The sequence below is a fragment of the Lipomyces oligophaga genome (assembly GCF_038497815.1).
Source record: "Lipomyces oligophaga strain CBS 7107 unplaced genomic scaffold V1516scaffold_1, whole genome shotgun sequence".
In the NCBI taxonomy this organism is placed as follows: Eukaryota; Fungi; Ascomycota; class Lipomycetes; order Lipomycetales; family Lipomycetaceae; genus Lipomyces; species [Lipomyces] oligophaga.
The window spans coordinates 1,427,821-1,446,170 of record NW_027117785.1 but is presented as its reverse complement, the minus strand read 5'-3'; the positions used below and the strand labels follow the sequence as shown (position 1 = coordinate 1,446,170).

The 18,350-nt window shown below is 45.5% G+C and overlaps 5 protein-coding genes across 5 annotated transcripts; 1 reads left to right on the top strand and 4 right to left on the bottom strand.

Moving 5' to 3' along the window:
- Window positions 1-94: 94 nt before the first annotated feature.
- V1516DRAFT_668667 (uncharacterized protein) lies at window positions 95-3,168 on the bottom strand. The gene has a single exon (XM_066921041.1). It carries the CDS (start codon window positions 2,947-2,949, stop codon window positions 349-351), a length of 2,601 nt encoding a protein of 866 aa, XP_066780011.1. The 5' UTR covers window positions 2,950-3,168; the 3' UTR covers window positions 95-348.
- A 408-nt stretch (window positions 3,169-3,576) lies between these two features.
- On the bottom strand, window positions 3,577-6,225 carry V1516DRAFT_618068 (uncharacterized protein; the record flags this gene model as incomplete). Its single annotated transcript, XM_066919390.1, has 3 exons — window positions 3,577-5,487; window positions 5,623-6,040; window positions 6,119-6,225. The coding sequence occupies 3 exons, from the start codon at window positions 6,223-6,225 to the stop codon at window positions 3,577-3,579; spliced, it is 2,436 nt and encodes an 811-aa protein (XP_066780010.1).
- A 1,299-nt stretch (window positions 6,226-7,524) lies between these two features.
- V1516DRAFT_661899 (sulfate transporter family-domain-containing protein) lies at window positions 7,525-9,996 on the bottom strand (the record flags this gene model as incomplete). The annotated part of the gene is made up of 1 exon (XM_066920403.1): window positions 7,525-9,996. One exon carries the CDS (start codon window positions 9,994-9,996, stop codon window positions 7,525-7,527), a length of 2,472 nt encoding a protein of 823 aa, XP_066780009.1.
- A 1,433-nt stretch (window positions 9,997-11,429) lies between these two features.
- Window positions 11,430-11,981, bottom strand: V1516DRAFT_694189 (uncharacterized protein; the record flags this gene model as incomplete). Its single annotated transcript, XM_066923934.1, has 1 exon — window positions 11,430-11,981. The coding sequence occupies one exon, from the start codon at window positions 11,979-11,981 to the stop codon at window positions 11,430-11,432; it is 552 nt and encodes a 183-aa protein (XP_066780008.1).
- A 2,148-nt stretch (window positions 11,982-14,129) lies between these two features.
- V1516DRAFT_683306 (uncharacterized protein) lies at window positions 14,130-17,756 on the top strand (the record flags this gene model as incomplete). Its single annotated transcript, XM_066923502.1, has 1 exon — window positions 14,130-17,756. The coding sequence occupies one exon, from the start codon at window positions 14,130-14,132 to the stop codon at window positions 17,754-17,756; it is 3,627 nt and encodes a 1,208-aa protein (XP_066780007.1).
- Window positions 17,757-18,350: the final 594 nt, after the last annotated feature.

The following is an 18,350-nucleotide window of genomic DNA, read 5'->3' as shown; positions in this document are numbered from 1 at the left end:
TATTTTTGTTGATCTTGTGCATTACAAATTATAGTGTTTTGGAGTTAGTGTGTTCAGATGAAAGTTCAAGTTCGGTTTTGGTTAGGATTTAGACAATGGAAGGAATGAATTCATACTAATTGTAAAACTAGGTTCGATAACATTATCACGTATATACATTCAGCTGCCGAGCGAGCTGTCGTGCCTCGTAGTAACTTCTGAATTCATAATCCAGCGGATCTACAGCAGCTTGCAAGGGATCCGAAGAGAGTGAGTTGATTCCCACTGAGATATCTCGACGAAGGGGAGACTCTATATCGTCATCCATCTATCAAGGTTTTTAGATTAGGACACTTTTCTGGTTCATGACTAAATGCAACATACCATAGGAACTTGGAAAAGTGTATGAGAAGCTGATTGCCAAACATCTGTGGCGGATAGCAAATTACACACAACTTCCAGGGATGCCAGATCCGTACGTAACAGAGGATCTAGTTCGATCAAGTCATCTTGATCTTGTTTAGGACCAATAGATGTACATAACTTAAGGCAGTCAGGCACGAACGTGCTTTCGCTTAGTACTTTCTTCTCTGACTGATCCGGATCGTTTCTAGAATGTGGTATCATCCAATTCAGCCCTTTGCGATCATCACCAATAGCCATCTGACACCAGAACTGAAGATTTGTGATGGCCTTACGAAGATCACTGCCATAGCCGGAATCCGTCCAAGAGATTAGCTGCTCAACATCCGTACAACGCAATAAATGGCCTTCAGATAAAGCGATGGTCCACGCGATGGATGCCAGGAGTCGATTATCGATTGCGGTGAACAGTAATAGACTCCCTGGATTAGCAAGAAGTAGATCTTGTGGAATTAGAGATACGTCAGTACAAGTGAGTATAACAGGTCGTTTAGAAGTTTCAATAAATTTAATGACAGTAGGCCAAAACGATTTATCGTCTTCAAAGAGGATATCGACATCCTCAATCAGCACAAATCCTCGCCGATGATCAGATTCCTGAGTTTCAATTGTGAAATTAGTCCGATGCACTAATTGAGATTGACTCATTTCTCCAACTTGCTTGAGAATGTCTTTGCCTGATCGACGTTGTCCAGAGTTGATTTCAAAAACTTGATAACCAAATTCTCTGGCAACTGCATAAGTCGCACTCGTCTTCATACTAGAAGGAGGACCTGCAAGAATCAAGACATTAGAATTTATGCTCGGCCGTTCCGGAACAGCAGAATTAATTTGCGTCTCCTTCTCAGAGATAGAGGAAAGTGAGGAGGTAATTCGTTCCGACCTCCGAAGCTGTCGTTTATTAATTGAATCTTCAAAACTAAACGGCGCTGCTTCTTCTTCCATAGCGGACTCAGGATTCATAGCAGACATATATCTCGACAATTCAAAATCACTATTACTTAGCTCCACTTTTGCCTGTTCGGCAGCCAAAGTTTCTGAAACGATATCCACCTCCGGCTCATTGGAATCGTCTTCTGTTTGATTTTCTTCCTCATCATCGATAACGAAATCATCTAAGCTGTTAATACTTTTCGCACGAGCCAAATCCCGGCTCCTCTTCCAAGTTGATATAGTTAATGTTTTCGATTTGCGATCCGATCGGGCTGATAAACGTGCCTGAACCCATTTACGGATAACTAAACCACCGTCAGAAGATAAGGCTATTTGCTCGGCACTGATCGGCGCGTATTTCTGTGTCCATGGCTTTGTATCGTTTGAGTTCAACACTTTTTGTGATTTCGGTGTTGCCAAGATCTGGCATAGATATTTGAGATAAGGATGCCAAATATGGTCTCTTTGAGTTAATGTAGTCCGTGCAATATTGCTGATTTCAATCAAGGTCAATACATGACGATTTGGAATTCGAATCGGAACAGGATGTTGTATATTGGGAAGATGAGCTGAAAAAATCGAAGTTGTATGATTCGTCAAAGTTTTTCCTTTACCTTTTCGCGACTGTGTAACATGTACAGGTCTAGGTCTGGAAGGTTGATCGCTATATGGTCGTACATGGCGGTTTTCCATAGTCGGCCAAGGAGCGTGGACTTGATCTGTTTTAGCAAGCGGAGTTGATGATTTGAACGATGGAGAATTGTCGGCTTCATTATTACATTTCGACGATGAAATAGTGGCCGGAGTTCTGTCAATTAAGAAAAATGGATGAATTTTCCTTCCGGCATGATGATCTGGCTGTTTAACCTTCAGCGAGGAAGACTGCGAAAACTCGATTGTAGTTGGTAGAGGCGAGGATTCAGGAACTGAAGGTGAAGGTCTAGACTCACAAATAAACATTTGCTTGCGTTTTTTCTTCTCCTGAGGTTTCGTTATCTCTTGACATTCTTCTTCTGAGGAAGATTTAGATGTTGGTGGTGTTGGAGGACTCGCTTGAGATTCATTGGTAGGCGGAGACGAAGACATATCTTGTTCTCTATCGACTACTTCCAATTTCGCAGTAAACTGTCGTAGCAGCTGACTTGATATTTTTAACTTGACAATTGCAGATGGTGAGGCATTTGGCACAGTTTTGTTCCAAATACTCTCCAATGTAGTGACGCGTTGATTCACCAACTTCTTACGTTTGTTTGGCTTCCTACCTAGTCCAGACCGCCCAGATTTTGAAATATTTGGGTTAGCCGATTGCACCGACGCACTATTATCTTCAATATCATCGCAGCATGTATCTGATTCTGTGGATACAGGATCATCTGAAAGTTCCGCGGGTAGTAGTTCGTCCGAATCAGATGTAGTTCGAAATTTCTCAATCAATTGAATGTTTGATTGCATGCTTCTGGACGACGTAGTAGCTTTGGAGGATACCATTTGCATCATTGAAGAAAACGAACTATTTTCTGCGGCTTGCTCCATCGGTTTACTGGTCGTCGTGGTCACCTCGACTGAGCCTGTAGACCCTCCTGGCCGCCGACGAAGCACCACAAAGCGATCCATCCGCAGATCCTCGAGAGTTCAGTTTGTCAGATCCTAAACAACCAGACTATTCTCAGACGCGTAATAAAATAACTCTCATATGAAACCACTTTTGTTATCTATATGTTACTCTCTTTAAAGCCAGCCAATTTGAAATTAATCATACAGACCATGACTTGGACGCGCCTGCTCGACGCGTGAATAGTCGCAGCGACTAATTAACAAGATGACTATATTCTTACTAAGCATTTTTCTTTCGACTCAAGCCTTATTTCGAAATTATTCTGAAATTATTTTATGTAATAAAATGACGATAATATTTACGGCATTGCAGACAAACAGAAAATAGACAGTTAGAAATGTAAAAGCATATGCACAAGCAGAGCGAAATGCTCGGAAGGGATTTTTAGACAAGAAAAATAAGACGTAAAAATAGGCAGAACATTATAAAACACAAAAACCACTAAAACCGCAAGCTTGAGAAACTTGTTTATCTAAAATGAAATCAAATATCAACTATGAATGCATACTACCATAACTATCAGAATAAGTTGCTTATGCAACGATAGTAAGAACGAAAATTGATTTAGTATTATCCAATTACCTTGCCCGCACCAAAAAAGAGAACAAAAATCAAAAGGATTTTGCTTATGAAGCTTGAGTAGGAACTTCACTAATCTCATTTCCAAGAGTCCGCCAGTTTTCGGCAAATAATTCAGCATATTTGAGCCGTTCCTGAGCATAGTCTTGAAATAATTTAGCAACTGCATATTTCGTTTGCTGAAAGTATGCCAGTTCGTCACGCATACACTCTTTAATCAACCATGATCTTGTGTTTTGTTCCCGAATACCATCCTTATCACGACGAATAGCTTGTTCCACACGTTCGATATCGGAGGACTTGAAATCGGAACGATTTCGCATACCCGAAAGTCTAGTCTCATTGCTGCGAATTCGTCGTTCAAGATATGGAATTGTATTCACATCAAGCTTTTCGCGTCGGTCAAATAGTTCCTTTATGCTGATTAAAGTATCCCGATGACGTTTAAAATCTTCTAACACGCCGATCTCCCAGCCTCGAGACTCGTCCTCCAGTAAAGTTTGAGCATTGTTGAGATACTTCACGACATTGCTAACTCCATCGTTTATCAAATTAAGATCACTGTCATCTACAGAATATGTCTGCTTCGCAACATCTTGAAGCGTATTGAGAGAGTTTGCAAATCGTGCATGATCGGCCGCAACGCTTTCCTGACGCTTCTCCATTCTGTCAATCAGCAAACACAAATGAGTATAAAGTTCAGCCTCTGTTTTGACTCCTTCTTTGACGTCTTCCCAACGTTCGGCTTCCTCGTTACTCCATGACTCAACAAGACCTACAGGAAGAGAACGGCCAGTGAATTCATCTTCAACAGAAACAGAAGCTTGCTTACGCCAAACTTGAAGTTCAGTAGGAACCGACAGGAATACAACAACAAGCTGCTCCCGTGACAAAACAGGATGCTTCACGAGCTCGTTTATAAAACGGGACAAACCTCTGCGCCTTCTCTCAAGGAAAAATTCATCTGAAGAAAGATAATGCCCATTAACCGCAAAACGCTTAGGAGGCAGCAAAGGAAGGATCCGAAAAGGAAAACGTTTTAAAAGGCAGTTGAGAAGCCAGACGAAGTCGCTATAGCGACGCACGACTCTATATCCTCCACTAGTGGTAGATCCGTCACCAGTAGATGAGGAACCACCTTCCAGCAAGTAATTGACATGCTTGAAAACAAGAATTCCCTCTTTCTCAGGAATTATTGATACACGAATACGATCAGATTCATGCACATCATAGTATGGTTGTGCGCGTTCATAAGGTAGTGAAGAGACATACACAGCATCGGCCGTATTTCCCTCATTTTCTTCATCGACGTCCGAGTCATCATCCTCGACTACCTGCGTGTCATCTTGCTGAGGAACTGGAATAGGCTCATCAGTAAACAGATCTTCATTGATGTTACGAGTAGGACGTGCAAGCTCGTTGTAGTCTGCTCCAAGGACAGATGAATAGTTACTATTCATATTATCGGCAACATAAGTACCAGGAACAGAGCTAGTAGCTGTAGGTGCGCTGTAGTCAGAAGCATAAGCAGAAGTAGATCCATTGGTCTGAGATGTATAAGCAGACGCAGGTGTTGGATTGCCATATTCATTATATTCACTGTATTCGCTAGTAGTGTATCTATTTGCCGAATATGAGGTGGAAGGATACCGGTTTGATGGCTTATAACTACCTTGATCATCGTCGTCATCGGCAGCCCACGGGTCAGAAACAGGAATCGAAGGCGGCGGCGGAGAAGCAGGCGATGGAGGAGTCATATTTGAAGGTTGGATTGGAGCAGGCTTAGAAGGTGGAATTGAGAGAGGCGAGGGAACAGGCACTGCATTTGTTCTGACGGAACGAATTGACGGAGCACGATTGGAATAGCGAGCGGGCGGAGGAATCGAAGCTGGCAAAGGCGCAACCACTGGCGCAGGCGCGACAGGTGCAGGAGCAGGGGCAGCGACTGAGTTTTTAGACTTTGATGACGAAAAGAAACGACGGCTAAATTTTGATTGTGAAGGTTGGGAAGCCGCCGGCGAAGCAGGCTGAACTGGAGCTTGCTGGGGCGGTTGTCGAGTAGGTGGAGCGGAGCGCTCGATACGCATGCGCACGACAGGTAAGCTGTACCTTCTGGAATCCACAGTATCAAGGGAAAGGTCATCCTCACCCTCCTGAGCAAGACCAATCAAAGCCATTGCGACACACCAGGTTCCACGATCGATTCGGTTATCGGGCTTCGAACGGATGATGAGCTCCGTGATGCGGTCCCCGAGAGGCGAGTTGGCGAAGCCAGCGCGGTTGACAGCTCTGCGGACGTTCTCGACTGTGAGCAGTCCGGCAACGGGATTTTCGGCCTGGAACGAATCTCGGTAGATCGGCGGACATTGCGACGGATCAAGAAGAGTCGAAATAGTCGGTTTCTGGGGGGCTACCGCGTTGCGAGCGCCAGCAGCAGCGGAAGGACGGGACCAGGGGTCGCCAGAGTCATCCGCGCCAAAGAGCATGGCAGCGTCGGAATTCGTGGAGGACCTTGCCGAGGAGGGAGCAGAGGACAGCGCAGAGAAGGCAGACGAGCCATTTGACCGCAGAGAAGAACGATTCGTGGACAAAGAATTGCGCGCGGCAGGCGAGCTGCTCGAGTTGTTGCTCTGGTCTCCGAAAAGCGAGCGGGCGGCAATGCCTTGAGGCTCGTAGTCGTCACCAAAGAGGGACATTGTAGGATGTCGTTTATTCGAGCAGAACGAGAAAGAGGACGGTCGGACGGACTATAGACTCGAGTTACAACAAGAAAAGAGCTGCGAAATAGCGCAGAAAATGAAGACACACCGGACGGAAATAATGAGAGTCTGAGATAGTCAGAAACCCGAGCGGACTGTTGAAGCGAGGCTGGCCAGTATTACTCTGTACCATACATTGCTGGCGTAGCACAAACCGTATGGTGGCCCTCGTCCTGGCTGGTCCTGACGCTCTCCCACGCTGGGCCTTCGCACTCGTTAGCCAACGTTATCACCTTTATCAGCTCAACAGGCGCCCGGGAACCAGACCCTTTCTATTACGTGCTCAGACTACAGCGGACGTGCGAGCTGATAGAGAGAAGATGCGGAGCTAATAATGTCACTGGAATTAGTGAAGACCAGGATAAGGAAGAAGAGATAGTCATAATTTCCTTTGCGGTGATATATAGTAATGGTGAAGGAAGCGATGGTAGTACTAGGGTCAGAGTTGTAAATAGGAAAGCTCCAACTATTCTTCTGTTTTAGGCAGTCCAGCTAGTTCTGTATGTCTAACTGTTGTGCTTCAAGCTGCTACAGTAGCGATAGCAATCCGCAGACGATTGTGGGGGCAATACAATGTAACCACATAACTCCACCAATTATTACATGAAAAAATCAGAATAAATAGGAAATATTAAAACCTGAAAGCATAAACACTCAAAATCTTGGAAATTTATAATAATTACGCTTCTCTAAAATATTCTACACATTCTATCGATTTAATATGTAAATTTGATAAAATTAGTTCTCCATAATACAAACTCTGTCCCTTCTCCAAAGACATGGATAGTAAAATTAATATAATAACAGCCTATTCGTGATCGGCCTTAAATAAATCCGTACAGCTGCCTTTCCCGATTAAAAACCAAAACCTTTGAAAAAAATGTGAAATATCCCAAACCATTAACGACAAAATGCAATCCTTGTCACCTTTCAAACAACCACCACCAATATCTAATGAGAAAAATATGACCAGGTCATCTAGATGTTCAACCTGGAGACATGCCATGATTGCCTCGAAATCATCTTCGAAAAATCAATAAAATAGAAAACCCCTCTTTTCCTTCGATCGAAATATATAACCTCTTTTCGATCGAATAACAAAAACTTCAAAACAAATAAACGAAATTGAAATACTAAAATGCTGAACATAAAAGGCAGATGTCGTCAACGTAATAAAAAGAATAATAAATATATCAACCACTAGAATTTAAAAATAAAGACTCGGCTTGTAGTGTTCTAGACCATCTCCCTTTTTAGGTGGGTCTTTTCATCCACAATACTGTCAGATTCAGAACTCTCAATGTCGGTCACAACGCTGTCCTCCTCTAGTGGTTCTAATTCGGGTTCTGGGATCTCCTCGATCTCTCGTTCCTCTTCTTCCTCATCCCAATGTCCAGGAATCTCGTAAACACATTCATCCAAAGCCTCAAGCGCTTCGGTTACACTCTCAAAGTATGCAGGTCGATGTCCATTATATGAAAGAAGTTTGCTAAGACCTGAGCGCTTGAACAATAATAGGATCTTCTTAGTAGCAGGAACCCGCACGAACAAAACATATTTGCCCTTCGATCGGTATGCCTCTACAATGGCAAGCAAAACCTTCACAGCGCTGACATCGCAGGAATCCATACCCTCCATATCCATAATGACATTCTGATCGCCTCGTCGCATAGCAGGAAGCGAAGGATGCATGCGCATAGTACCGTACTTCTCCAACCGACGCAAACGTTGCTGAAGCTCACTAGAATTTGCGAATGAAAGAGGTTCGGGGAATCGAACAAGAAGAACATTAGGAAGATGCTCAAGCGAAGAAAGAGCATCCTCACTCACATCATGAGATGGGAGATCAGCATTACGGAAAGTGGACGCAGTACCAGGAACACGAGCAAGAACCTGAATGCGTGCCTTAGTAGCATGCTTCAAGATCTGCACAAGAGAGATCACAATTCCAAGGGTGATACCAAGCTGAAGAGAAAGACCAAGAGTTACAGCAATAATAATGGTAACCATTGCAAGATCTCCCCAAGCATGCATCTTGAAGTATGCGACCAGATCTCCTGGAAGCTCTTCTAGAAGAGCAACACAAATAAGACCCAATACGGCAGAAAGAACAGCGCGAGGAAGATAGTAAATCAACGGAAGAAGTCCAAAAGCAACAATAATCGTAGAGAAGGCAAAAACCATGGAAGAAAGCTGAGTACGAGCACCAGCAAACTTGTTGGCTTTGCTTCGGCCATAACCACCAATAGAAGGCAAAGCGAACATAAACATACCCAATAAATTAGCAGTTCCCAGAGCAATCAACTCACGATTAGTAGAAATCGTAGGATTACGGGGAGGAGCAAGATGCGGGTTTGTGGGAGGATCAGGGAAAATATTCTTTGCAATGACTGCGGACTGGAAAAATCCAAGCAAAGCAATGATGAAAGCAGAAGTAAGAATATTGGTCATATACATAAATGTTGAAGAATTGACTGGCGACACCATGGTGATGTTCGGACGATCAACCATGCCAACAATTTCCGCTCCCTTTCCAGCCCAATCAAGCTTATAAGACATGATGATGGAAAAAATAACAATCATAAGAATGTCGGGAATATATACCAAGAACTTATACTTCTTTGCGAAGAACATACGGATTGTTCGCATACCAATGATAATTCCAAAAGCGGTAAAGGCGATAGCAGCAGTGAGACCATGTGCGTCCTTCAAATGAGTCAAAATAAAACCCAGCTTGCGACCAGCAGACGCGGTAGGAATACCCTCCATTGCGGCAATAGCAGATAGTCCGAGGGAAGAGATAAGCGTGTCCATGGTGAGAACGATGCCCACAGCGGAGATGAATCCTCGGAGAAAACCAGTCGAAAGAAGTGAGTCAAGGAAACCCAGACGAAGGAAACCCATAACGAGATACATGAAGGCAAAGAAAGAAGTAATCAGACCGATGTACATGATAGCACGACGCTCAACCTCTTCCGGAGAAGGATTGCCCTCGTAGATGAAAGGAGCAATGGCCTGACCGATCATGACTGAAATTGCCGGTTCGGGACCGGTAATCATGACAGGCACAGTTCCCATGAACGCATATACCAGCTGAGGAAACGCAAATCCTAGGAGACCGTACCGCTCAGGAACATGACACAGCGTTCTCGCATAGGACAACGAAAGCGGAATGTTGAAAGAAGCGACAGTCAAACCGGCAATGATATCTCCAGCGAGAGCCGCTCGGACGGGATAGTGAGGCAACCAGGTCAAGACAGGCAGATAATATTTGAGATAGTATCTTGACTTTGCACGGAAACGGTCGCGCCGACGCTTAGAGAAAAGTAACGGATCCGGAGACTCCGACTCCTTCTCGGACTCCTGGACCTGGGTTGCACACGAAGACAGCGAGGTCGAGGAGGCGAGAGCGCCGTATGTCGCCGAATGGTGGTCACGATGGCGATGGTGCAGATGCGCAGGCGAGCCGGACCGACGCGGTGCGCCGAGAATAGTCGAAGGATCAGGCACATCTGCAGTCGATAGAGCAGTGTATCCGGACGACGAAGGACCAGTTCCTGGGAACGACGCAGCCGGGGCTATGTCGTGAGAAGCAGATCCGAAAGATAGAACGCGGTTGCGGAAGAAGGACATTCCAGGAAACGACGACGAAGCTGTCGAGTGGACAGACACAGCGTCGTTCTGAGCGCGATCTTCAGACTCCCTCATAATTGAATTGTCTATAGAGTCCAGTCGAACGCGAGTAAGGAAACGCGAAGATGTGGAAAGAAAGGTAGAGAAGACAGAGGGACGAGCGAGATGAAAGAAAAGAGGAGTAGTGTAGGACCTGTGTCGGGGCGGACTTGAGTGAGCATTTCCTAGAACGTATCAGCTTTTACCCACGGTGGGCTTCTCGGTGCGGGTTTGCTGGCTGGGCCTCCTCTTCCCCCTACGATCTATATCGAGCCCGTTTGGCTGGACTCGTAATACCCCTCAGCAGATATGTAATTATATGCAGTTTTGTACCCATTGCCGTTCGTTATCAGGCCGTCCGCCCCGAGCTGGGTGCTCACGATTTCCTGTCTCATCTCGTATTCGCATGATCACGTGAATGTAGCAGGTATGGCGGGCCTGGATGGGTGCTTAGATGACTGTGGACTTGAGGTTCTGTTGTTAGAGGGCCAGGTTGGTGTGGTGTGGGATTATGCGATTGGGTGGATAGATCAGGATTGCAGTTATTTATTACTCCCCATGCTTATTTTCTGCTATTGCTACTGCTATTGCTACTGCTGTTGACTATTCGTTGACTTGTTGCTCGCTGTCCGTTGTCCGTTCAGAGTAGGGGTTACTCTCGTATCGACGGATTCTCCGAATCTTGGCCCTTGCCTGTCTCTACGGCTACGCGGCCCGGCACCAGCTTGGACGTTGCCTGCATTGTTGTGTTATGTAAGTTGTGACTAAGCAATCTTGTAAGCAGCCAGCCGCTTACCCTTGCCAGCTTGAGGCATCGCCGAGGCTGGGAGGAGTGCTGGGGCGCGAGAGAGATCTCGATGTCGGCAGGCTGACTAGACGTCACTATCAGGAGATTTCTGAAGGTGAGCAGGAAGAATATTACGTATAGAGGTCTTTAGGCAAGTCGGATCGTTGCACAAACAAGATGGTGATGTCGAATCAAATAGCAGTTCCAGTAAGAGGGTCTGTTTGACTGGGCCATTCCAGGCTATGGATATTTACTTGGCTCGCATCACATTGATACTGTGTAGCTGGGCGAATTCGCCAACGCTGGAGACGTAAACTGTTCTGTTGTAGTGGATACTGACAGTATTAGTCGCTGTCACTAGAAATGTAGCACTGTAATCCCGTAAACAAACCCGAGTCGCGTTGTGCCCGTAGAATAATAGCTTTGGTGACAGATTCTGGTAGAGGCAGAGCGAAGGACGCGTCGCCTCCTATCTAGATGTCAGATCACATTACATGCATGCTATACCGAACTGATGCATTAAAATCATAATAATGCTCTTTAGCAGACAAATCTACGATGTACGGCATGCTCTCAGACGTATCCCAATTAGTAGAAAGAAACTAGGATGAATTTTTTACATTGTCCACCAGGGCAAAAACTAAAAAACAAACGCGGACAGTCAAAACATAAAACGACAGTTTTAGGCAGTTCTCAAGATCAAATGCAGTCCACTGGCAGTCTTCACGATTCCACTCATCTCTCCTACCTGGAGTCCATATGCAGCCTCTTCAAACTCCTTCTGCATCTCGCCTCGAGCAAAATATCCCAAGTCTCCGCCAACTCTTGCAGATGAGCAATCGCTTTCGGTGACCGCGAGCTCAGGCAGTGTCGATTGCCCCGACCGAATCTTAGCCTCTAGGTCGGCTAGCATTTTAGCAGCTTCAGCTTCATCGCGGGTGATGACCTTTTCTCGCCACGACGAGGGTCGTCGGGACCCATTATGCTTGATTAGCAGGTGTGATGCTCGAACCTTGGAAGGCTGCTGCTGTCGTTGTAATAGCTCGTCCACTGGAAGAACATAGGAATAGTGCGTAGCCATGAATTGCTTGAGAGTTTCTGTGTCAGTTCCGGATGGAGGCTCCCAGGTCGATTCCTGCGTCGACACGTTAAAATAGTATGGAATACTGTGAGATCTCGACAAGCGCACTTCCCAGGACGCCGGTAAGCCCGATGATCCGTTCGACACGTTCATTCTTTCTCTCTGTTGGTCAATGGTCTTTACTGTCGCACACGCCGACTGATTTGCGGACCTTCCTTACTACGGCCGCTCACTTCTCCAATAGTAGGAATATGAGGTTCAGCTTGCGGACTGGCGTCTTCCCGTCTGTCTCTTCACACACGGTAAAACCAGACGCAGAAATCGTGAAACTCAGTGCCGGTCCTCTCGATAGCTGGGACTCGTCCGCCGTTCCTGGTGACCTACTCACAAATAGATTATTCCTGCGTTCGCGAACAAACGTCCAACTCCTGTGCCGCTTCCGAGACCAACCTAGGTCAAACTAAGTCTACGTCTACTAACACGCGGGGAACCCGCAATTTCTTCTTCTTCCCCAGCCAATGCCCTAACCTGATTGTTTGCGTAGGTTGGACTGGTGAGGAGTGGATTTGAGAAGACAAAGGCCAGAAAGGCTTAATGTTGTTCGTTGACCGGATCGGGATGGGTTTTTGCAATATTCTGTAAGGCCAGGTATGGTGATTGTAGTCGAAAGGTGAGAGTATATGTGTGGTGATGAAGGCACGGTGTATAGTAGTATTGTGGCCGTAGAGTGAGGTTAGTTAGTTTCAACATATTCGACTAGTATTCCAAAAGCATGCAATGCTATAAGTAATAAATCCCAAAGAAGTCATGCCCCAACTACTACAACCCCTAAACAGAACGTGAACGAACTCAAACGAGCGAAACTAGAATTCACGATATTGAAGTTCTGTAGCTCTGACTAGGATTTACTGGCTAGACGCGAAAAAACGCGTCCTAGATTTGTGCTACATAATATGACTATTTCTATATTTGAACAGCCTGATTCCGCTTCTGATTTTCTTGTATTTGGCAGCATCGATGGCGATTCAGCAGTAGTTGGTTTTTGACACGCAGAACAGGAGCATCGACCGATCGTATCTAGCTCGGTGGAATCAGACAGTGCGCACTGCCCAGATCAGACTGATTTCGGCCAGAACCATATTTCCTCCGTCCTCTCCAGACCTAGAACTCATACACATATTCAAATATCAATTATGTCCACAACACAAATGCTCTACTCGATTTCTGAGTCTATCAGAGTGATGTGGACGCGACTATTTGGCGACACCTCAGCACCAGAAACGGCATCTTCCTCACCGCTATTGGAAGATCCCAAATCGCAGCCTCAGGTAGACACAGAGTCTGTGTCAGATGAGCCTTCAAATCCCTTACTAAACCGACCTGTAGATTCCGGCACAGGTCCCTTGACAGTCGAATACATGACAACTTGCGATCCTCAGGCCTTAATAGGAACGTTGTTTTACGCTGGCTATGTAAACACTAAGCTACTTCCACCAGAACTTGGTTTATCCAGACAAGACAATGAAGCAGATTTCTAGCTGCTACTGCTATTAGATACACATTATTCCATTCGTTTCTGTATAATAGAACAATCGCTTATGCTGCTGGACAGCACCGCGACATATAAAAACATATTTCCTGCTCTCTCTATCTTAAACAAAGTGGTCTGCTCATCTGAAATTCTCTTAGCTCACGTTCTCAAATTGTTTGTCGCGAGTCGTCGACCAACTATGTTTCTTTTTTCTGAAAACTTTCCTCCAAATCCATACAAAGCCTCTGTAGACAATCTTACGCCAAAATTCCGGCGAAAACTCCGACGTCGGAAATCTGCCAGCATATTCAAAATGCTCCAGCCCACGAAAACTCCGCTCACATGATCCGGCGGCCCATAATCCCGCAAGCCGTCCAGGGGCCGCACTCGTTCGGCGAAAGCTGCTACTACCCAGAACGAATGAAGATTGATCTGGTGGTTGACGAGAACAGAGCCGAGGTAGATGTTTGAGGTGACGAGAAACTGATCATGAGAGAAAGAATATTCTAAAGAAATATTCAGGCAGGATTGATACAAATTACTCGTAAATTTACCAATATATAGTCTCGACTGTATCTCACCGCTCGCGTTAAACTCTCCCCGGTCTCTTAACTCATTTCTTCCCTCTTTAGCAAACTAGTTGTCTGCCTGATGCGACAGTTCTTGCTTTTCATGCGTCTTAACTGAACTCCTCGAACAATTTGTCTGTGAACACGAGTTCAGTCTCTCGTATTCTTCTTTAACCTGAGTTTCGACTACGGCGAGCACCGATGAGTGGAGCGCTAAGGACCTCTGCTCTTCGTTCGGAACCACGTCCTGCTGCGCAACCGCGCATCTTGTCCTCTTCATCTGCAGTGTCGTCCTCGGATCCCGCTGTTCTCATCAGAGAATTAAATAAAGCGGCTCACTCTACTACTCAACAATATACTGAGCCTGTGAGTCAATTAGTAAAACTCGACTGGAATACAAGGGCAATGATCGCTGAGCAAGATCCTAGACCACGTCCATTGTCGTCTACTCTTGCGGCTACTGCTGCTGCTGGGTCGCCGGACTCAACAGACCTCGATGATAGTGCTTCTACAGGATCAATTCACGACGGGGGCGTGGACATCCAAGACGATTTACATATGCGCCAAGTTTCTGCTTCTCCTCGACCACCAGATTCGAATAATAATTGCCATTCTCAGGAATCCTCACGACCAATTTCCTCTACTCAGCGTGCATGTACGCATTGTCAGCAACACAAGATCAAGTGCATTTCAGCAGGCCCTGGTCCCTGTGCACGTTGTTTGAAGAAAGGGCTCGAATGTCGAATTGCTCCAAGAAAAAAGCGCATCTCTAAAAAATTTCGCCTCTCATCAGATTCTTCTACAATTTTATACTCGGCCAATGAAGATCATGGTGGGGTGTCAATTTCGGGCTCCGACAAAAATAAGACTATGGAGTCAAGAATTCAACAACAACTTCCTGCGGTCTCAAGTTCGGCCCAAAATTCAGATTATGTCAGTGACGTTTCTTTACAGCCAACTCAAACCCTTTCAGATCCTAGACAGATTTTGAATAATGCCGGTGTCTTCACGCCCAGTGAATTTTCTCAAGATCAATTTACAAATACTTCATCTGTTCAAGAATCGTCAAGACCACATATTGTACCTAGTAATTTTCTTCAAAGCTCAATTTCTCCCTGCTCCTTGTACTCGGTCTATCTTTCTCCCTCTCTGAATTGTCCTGGATTGTTTCGCAGGATTTCTGACCTGAGCTCAAGTAGTTTGGACATCAGCTCTGAAGCTCTTTCGACTGCAATTCCAAAGTCTAACTTTAAAATGCTTCTTGATTTACCTACGATGCCCATTTTTTCTATTTCATATTCAAATGATGAACTTACTGCTGAGAATTACATACCTTACGGAACGCCGCAAGATGACCCTCTATATCTCGAATGGCGGCAAACCTTCGGGATAGCTATGGTGCGATTCTATTTCAACCGAATCAATCCTCTGAATCCAATCATTCACCGCCGAAGGTTCGTCCGTGCATATCTTGCAAACATGGAATCTCCGGCTCTGCTATTAGCCATTTTTGCGGCTTCTGTAATATATTATGCAGCTATTGGACCTCTTGAGCAACGGAAACAGCTCCAAACAAAGATAATACGGCATCTACTAAGTCGATATTCGTATGTTCTGATGATGCCTTCCATCGATGGTGTCCAGACATTATCTCTGGTTGCAGATTCGGTTTCTGATCGCACAGTGCTGATGTATCATGGAGCAATTGTTCGAGCAGCCGTCGAGCTCAGACTTCATTTGGACTGTTCAGAGTGGGATCTTCCTGGTTGGGAACGGGCATTACGAAAAGCCTTATGGCTCTCTACTATAGTCAGAGACACTTGGACAACAGTTCGATATGTCAACACGCCTTCCATTTCTCCAGAATATTACAGCAGGCGTGCTCCGACATTGACGGAGCTTACACAGATAGTCTCATCAGAACTTTATCCAATAACGGACAGCGAACGCGCACAAGTAGAATCAAGTTTGTTATCATTTATAGCAGGCACGAAAATTGCAGAAATTTTGGCGGACATAAATCGTGCTTTCTACCAGAATCAGCGAGAATTTCACCCGTCTTCGAATTCAAAATATTCTCATGCTGCTGGAGCGTCACATGTTGCTGTCTCTATAGAAGGAAGACTGAACGAATCTTTGGAGAGTTCCTTTGGCCGATCTGCTTGCAGAGGTCTGTATTATGATAGACAATTGTTTGAAACGCTCTGGGCTGGCATGAGAGCAAACGGTAGGGAATCTTGGCCGGATCAGAGCAGACATTCTGAGGCAAATCATAAAAATGGAGATCGAAGTGAGCCTGGAGAGTTATTTCCAAAAATCACAGCCAAGCTTTTGACCGAATTCGCCCGCTTCTTGCTGTACGTGCCCTTCCTGCCACATCAGAGCTTAGGCACTGTTCCAACGTCATATACTACAGACTTCAACGATAGGTTTTTGGATTCGATTGAGGGAATAATTCGATGCTTCAAGTTAATGGCCAAGGTCGATGCAGAATCAGGGTATTGTTTTCCAGTGTGGATCAGCCACGTGGTGCTTATGGCTCAAATGGTGTTGTCGGATGTGCTATTTGCAATGATGGAGGATCAATTCAAGGCGCGGCCGGACTATCTGAGACAGTACCTTCAGCAAGCTGAAGTCAGAAGTCCTCAAGGATATCGAATCACGGCATCCCAGAAAAGATCAATGTTCTTTCAGTTAGTTTATCATGACGTGTTCAGTACCAAGGTCCTAGAGCAATCTTCTGAACTTCAGAGTGTGATAGGTGTACTGGCAAAAAGATGGGACCAGTTCGAAGAAATTGACAAAGTGTTCATAAGAACCGCTCGGTTTTTAGGTGTTGAAAATTTGATTAATGATTATTATGCATGGAACAATCGCACAGCTCTGCCAGCTGGGAGTGGCTTGGACAATATAAATAAAGGAAGCTCGACAGATGAGAACGTTGAAATTCTACCATTCAATGCGCAAACAAGAACCCAACAGCAGCAAGCAGTAGATTCTACGTCGCAATCAGCAACTCCCGCAAGCGCTGGATCATCTTCGGCAACTTCAGGAAGCTCATCAGTGCCGTGTTTGCCGCCGGTATTCCATTTTGCAACAGTTGGAAAACCTTCTGCTTATAATGGGACAGGGTCCGGCATAGAAGGGACGCGAGAAGGAAGCGAAAGTGGTGTTATAATCGGTGTGGGCGACACCGGCATGATCCGGAACAGTCAAGCTGTACCCTCAATGAGTGCAGATATATCGAGGATTCTGAACTGCTCTGATATGAGTCAAATGGGATCATCTAGTTTGATGGCCAGTAATGAAACTTCATCTCCTGCTTCAAAATTAATACCAAGAATGAATCCACCGAACGTGGCGACGTTTTCGGCGGGCTCGACAGGAGCAGGAGGATGGAGTTCAACAGGTAGTATGCTCTCTCCGGAACGTACTCCTCTGTGCGCGCCGCAGACTTGTGCTGGAGCTAGAGAAGGAGCCGGTGGAAGAGCATCAGGGGCACCTGTGAGAGCAACGCCGGCAACGTCGAGAGAGGCCAATACAGCTGTCTCCGAAGCTAGAGAATCGGACCGGGCCCGTCCGATGATGGGTAGTGAAGATATTGTCGGTGCAACTGCAGCAGCAACCTCAGGACGAGGAATAGCAAAGTCTGGGTCTGTAGGAGGAGGAATAAGAGCAGATGGATCTAATAATAATACTAATGACAGCGGAATAGGCGGAGCAGGCGTCGGAGGAAGCGGGATGTTTGGGATGGACGACTTTTTTGTCAATATGTCTGGTAATTTTTTCGAACCAATTGGAGATTATTCCAAGGATATATTAATGTAATTTATGGTAAGTCTAGTGTGTATATGTGCGTGCAAATATTGGGATTGAGGAGAATGTTGGAATATAATAGTGTTGAATAAAAGTCAAAAGTACAAATTTAGTAATGTAATTGGTCGTGGACTCGGCACTGGGGTAGCAAAGAGCCAGCCGACTATGGCGTTTGCATTTGAGCACGGATCTACTGCCTGTGGGGTCCTGCCAGTCTGAGTTTACGCACTGCGTTGATCCACTTTGGGTCTTCTATGAGTGCAACTTGTGAGGGAACAACAACAGCGGCAAATTTTAATGAAGATATTCAAAAAATAGCACCGTCTTGCTTTAGCAAACGAAGATGCCGATAGAAAGTCAACCATGTGTGCTGGAGCAGTTAGTCACCCTGCCAGGGTCTTATCGGAATGTTGTGCCTGTTGTTATCGCGATAAGCCAAGCCTTTCAGCACTCTCGCTCATACCCCTCTGCTGTCTGCTCAGAGCAGTAGCCGACATACTCACTCTATGGCCAGGGTCTGGACTGCGAGCGGTTTCTCTTTTTTCCCTTGCCTACCTCTGTCCGGACGCTGTGAACACAGCCTCATCAAGAGCCAGCTTCTTTTGT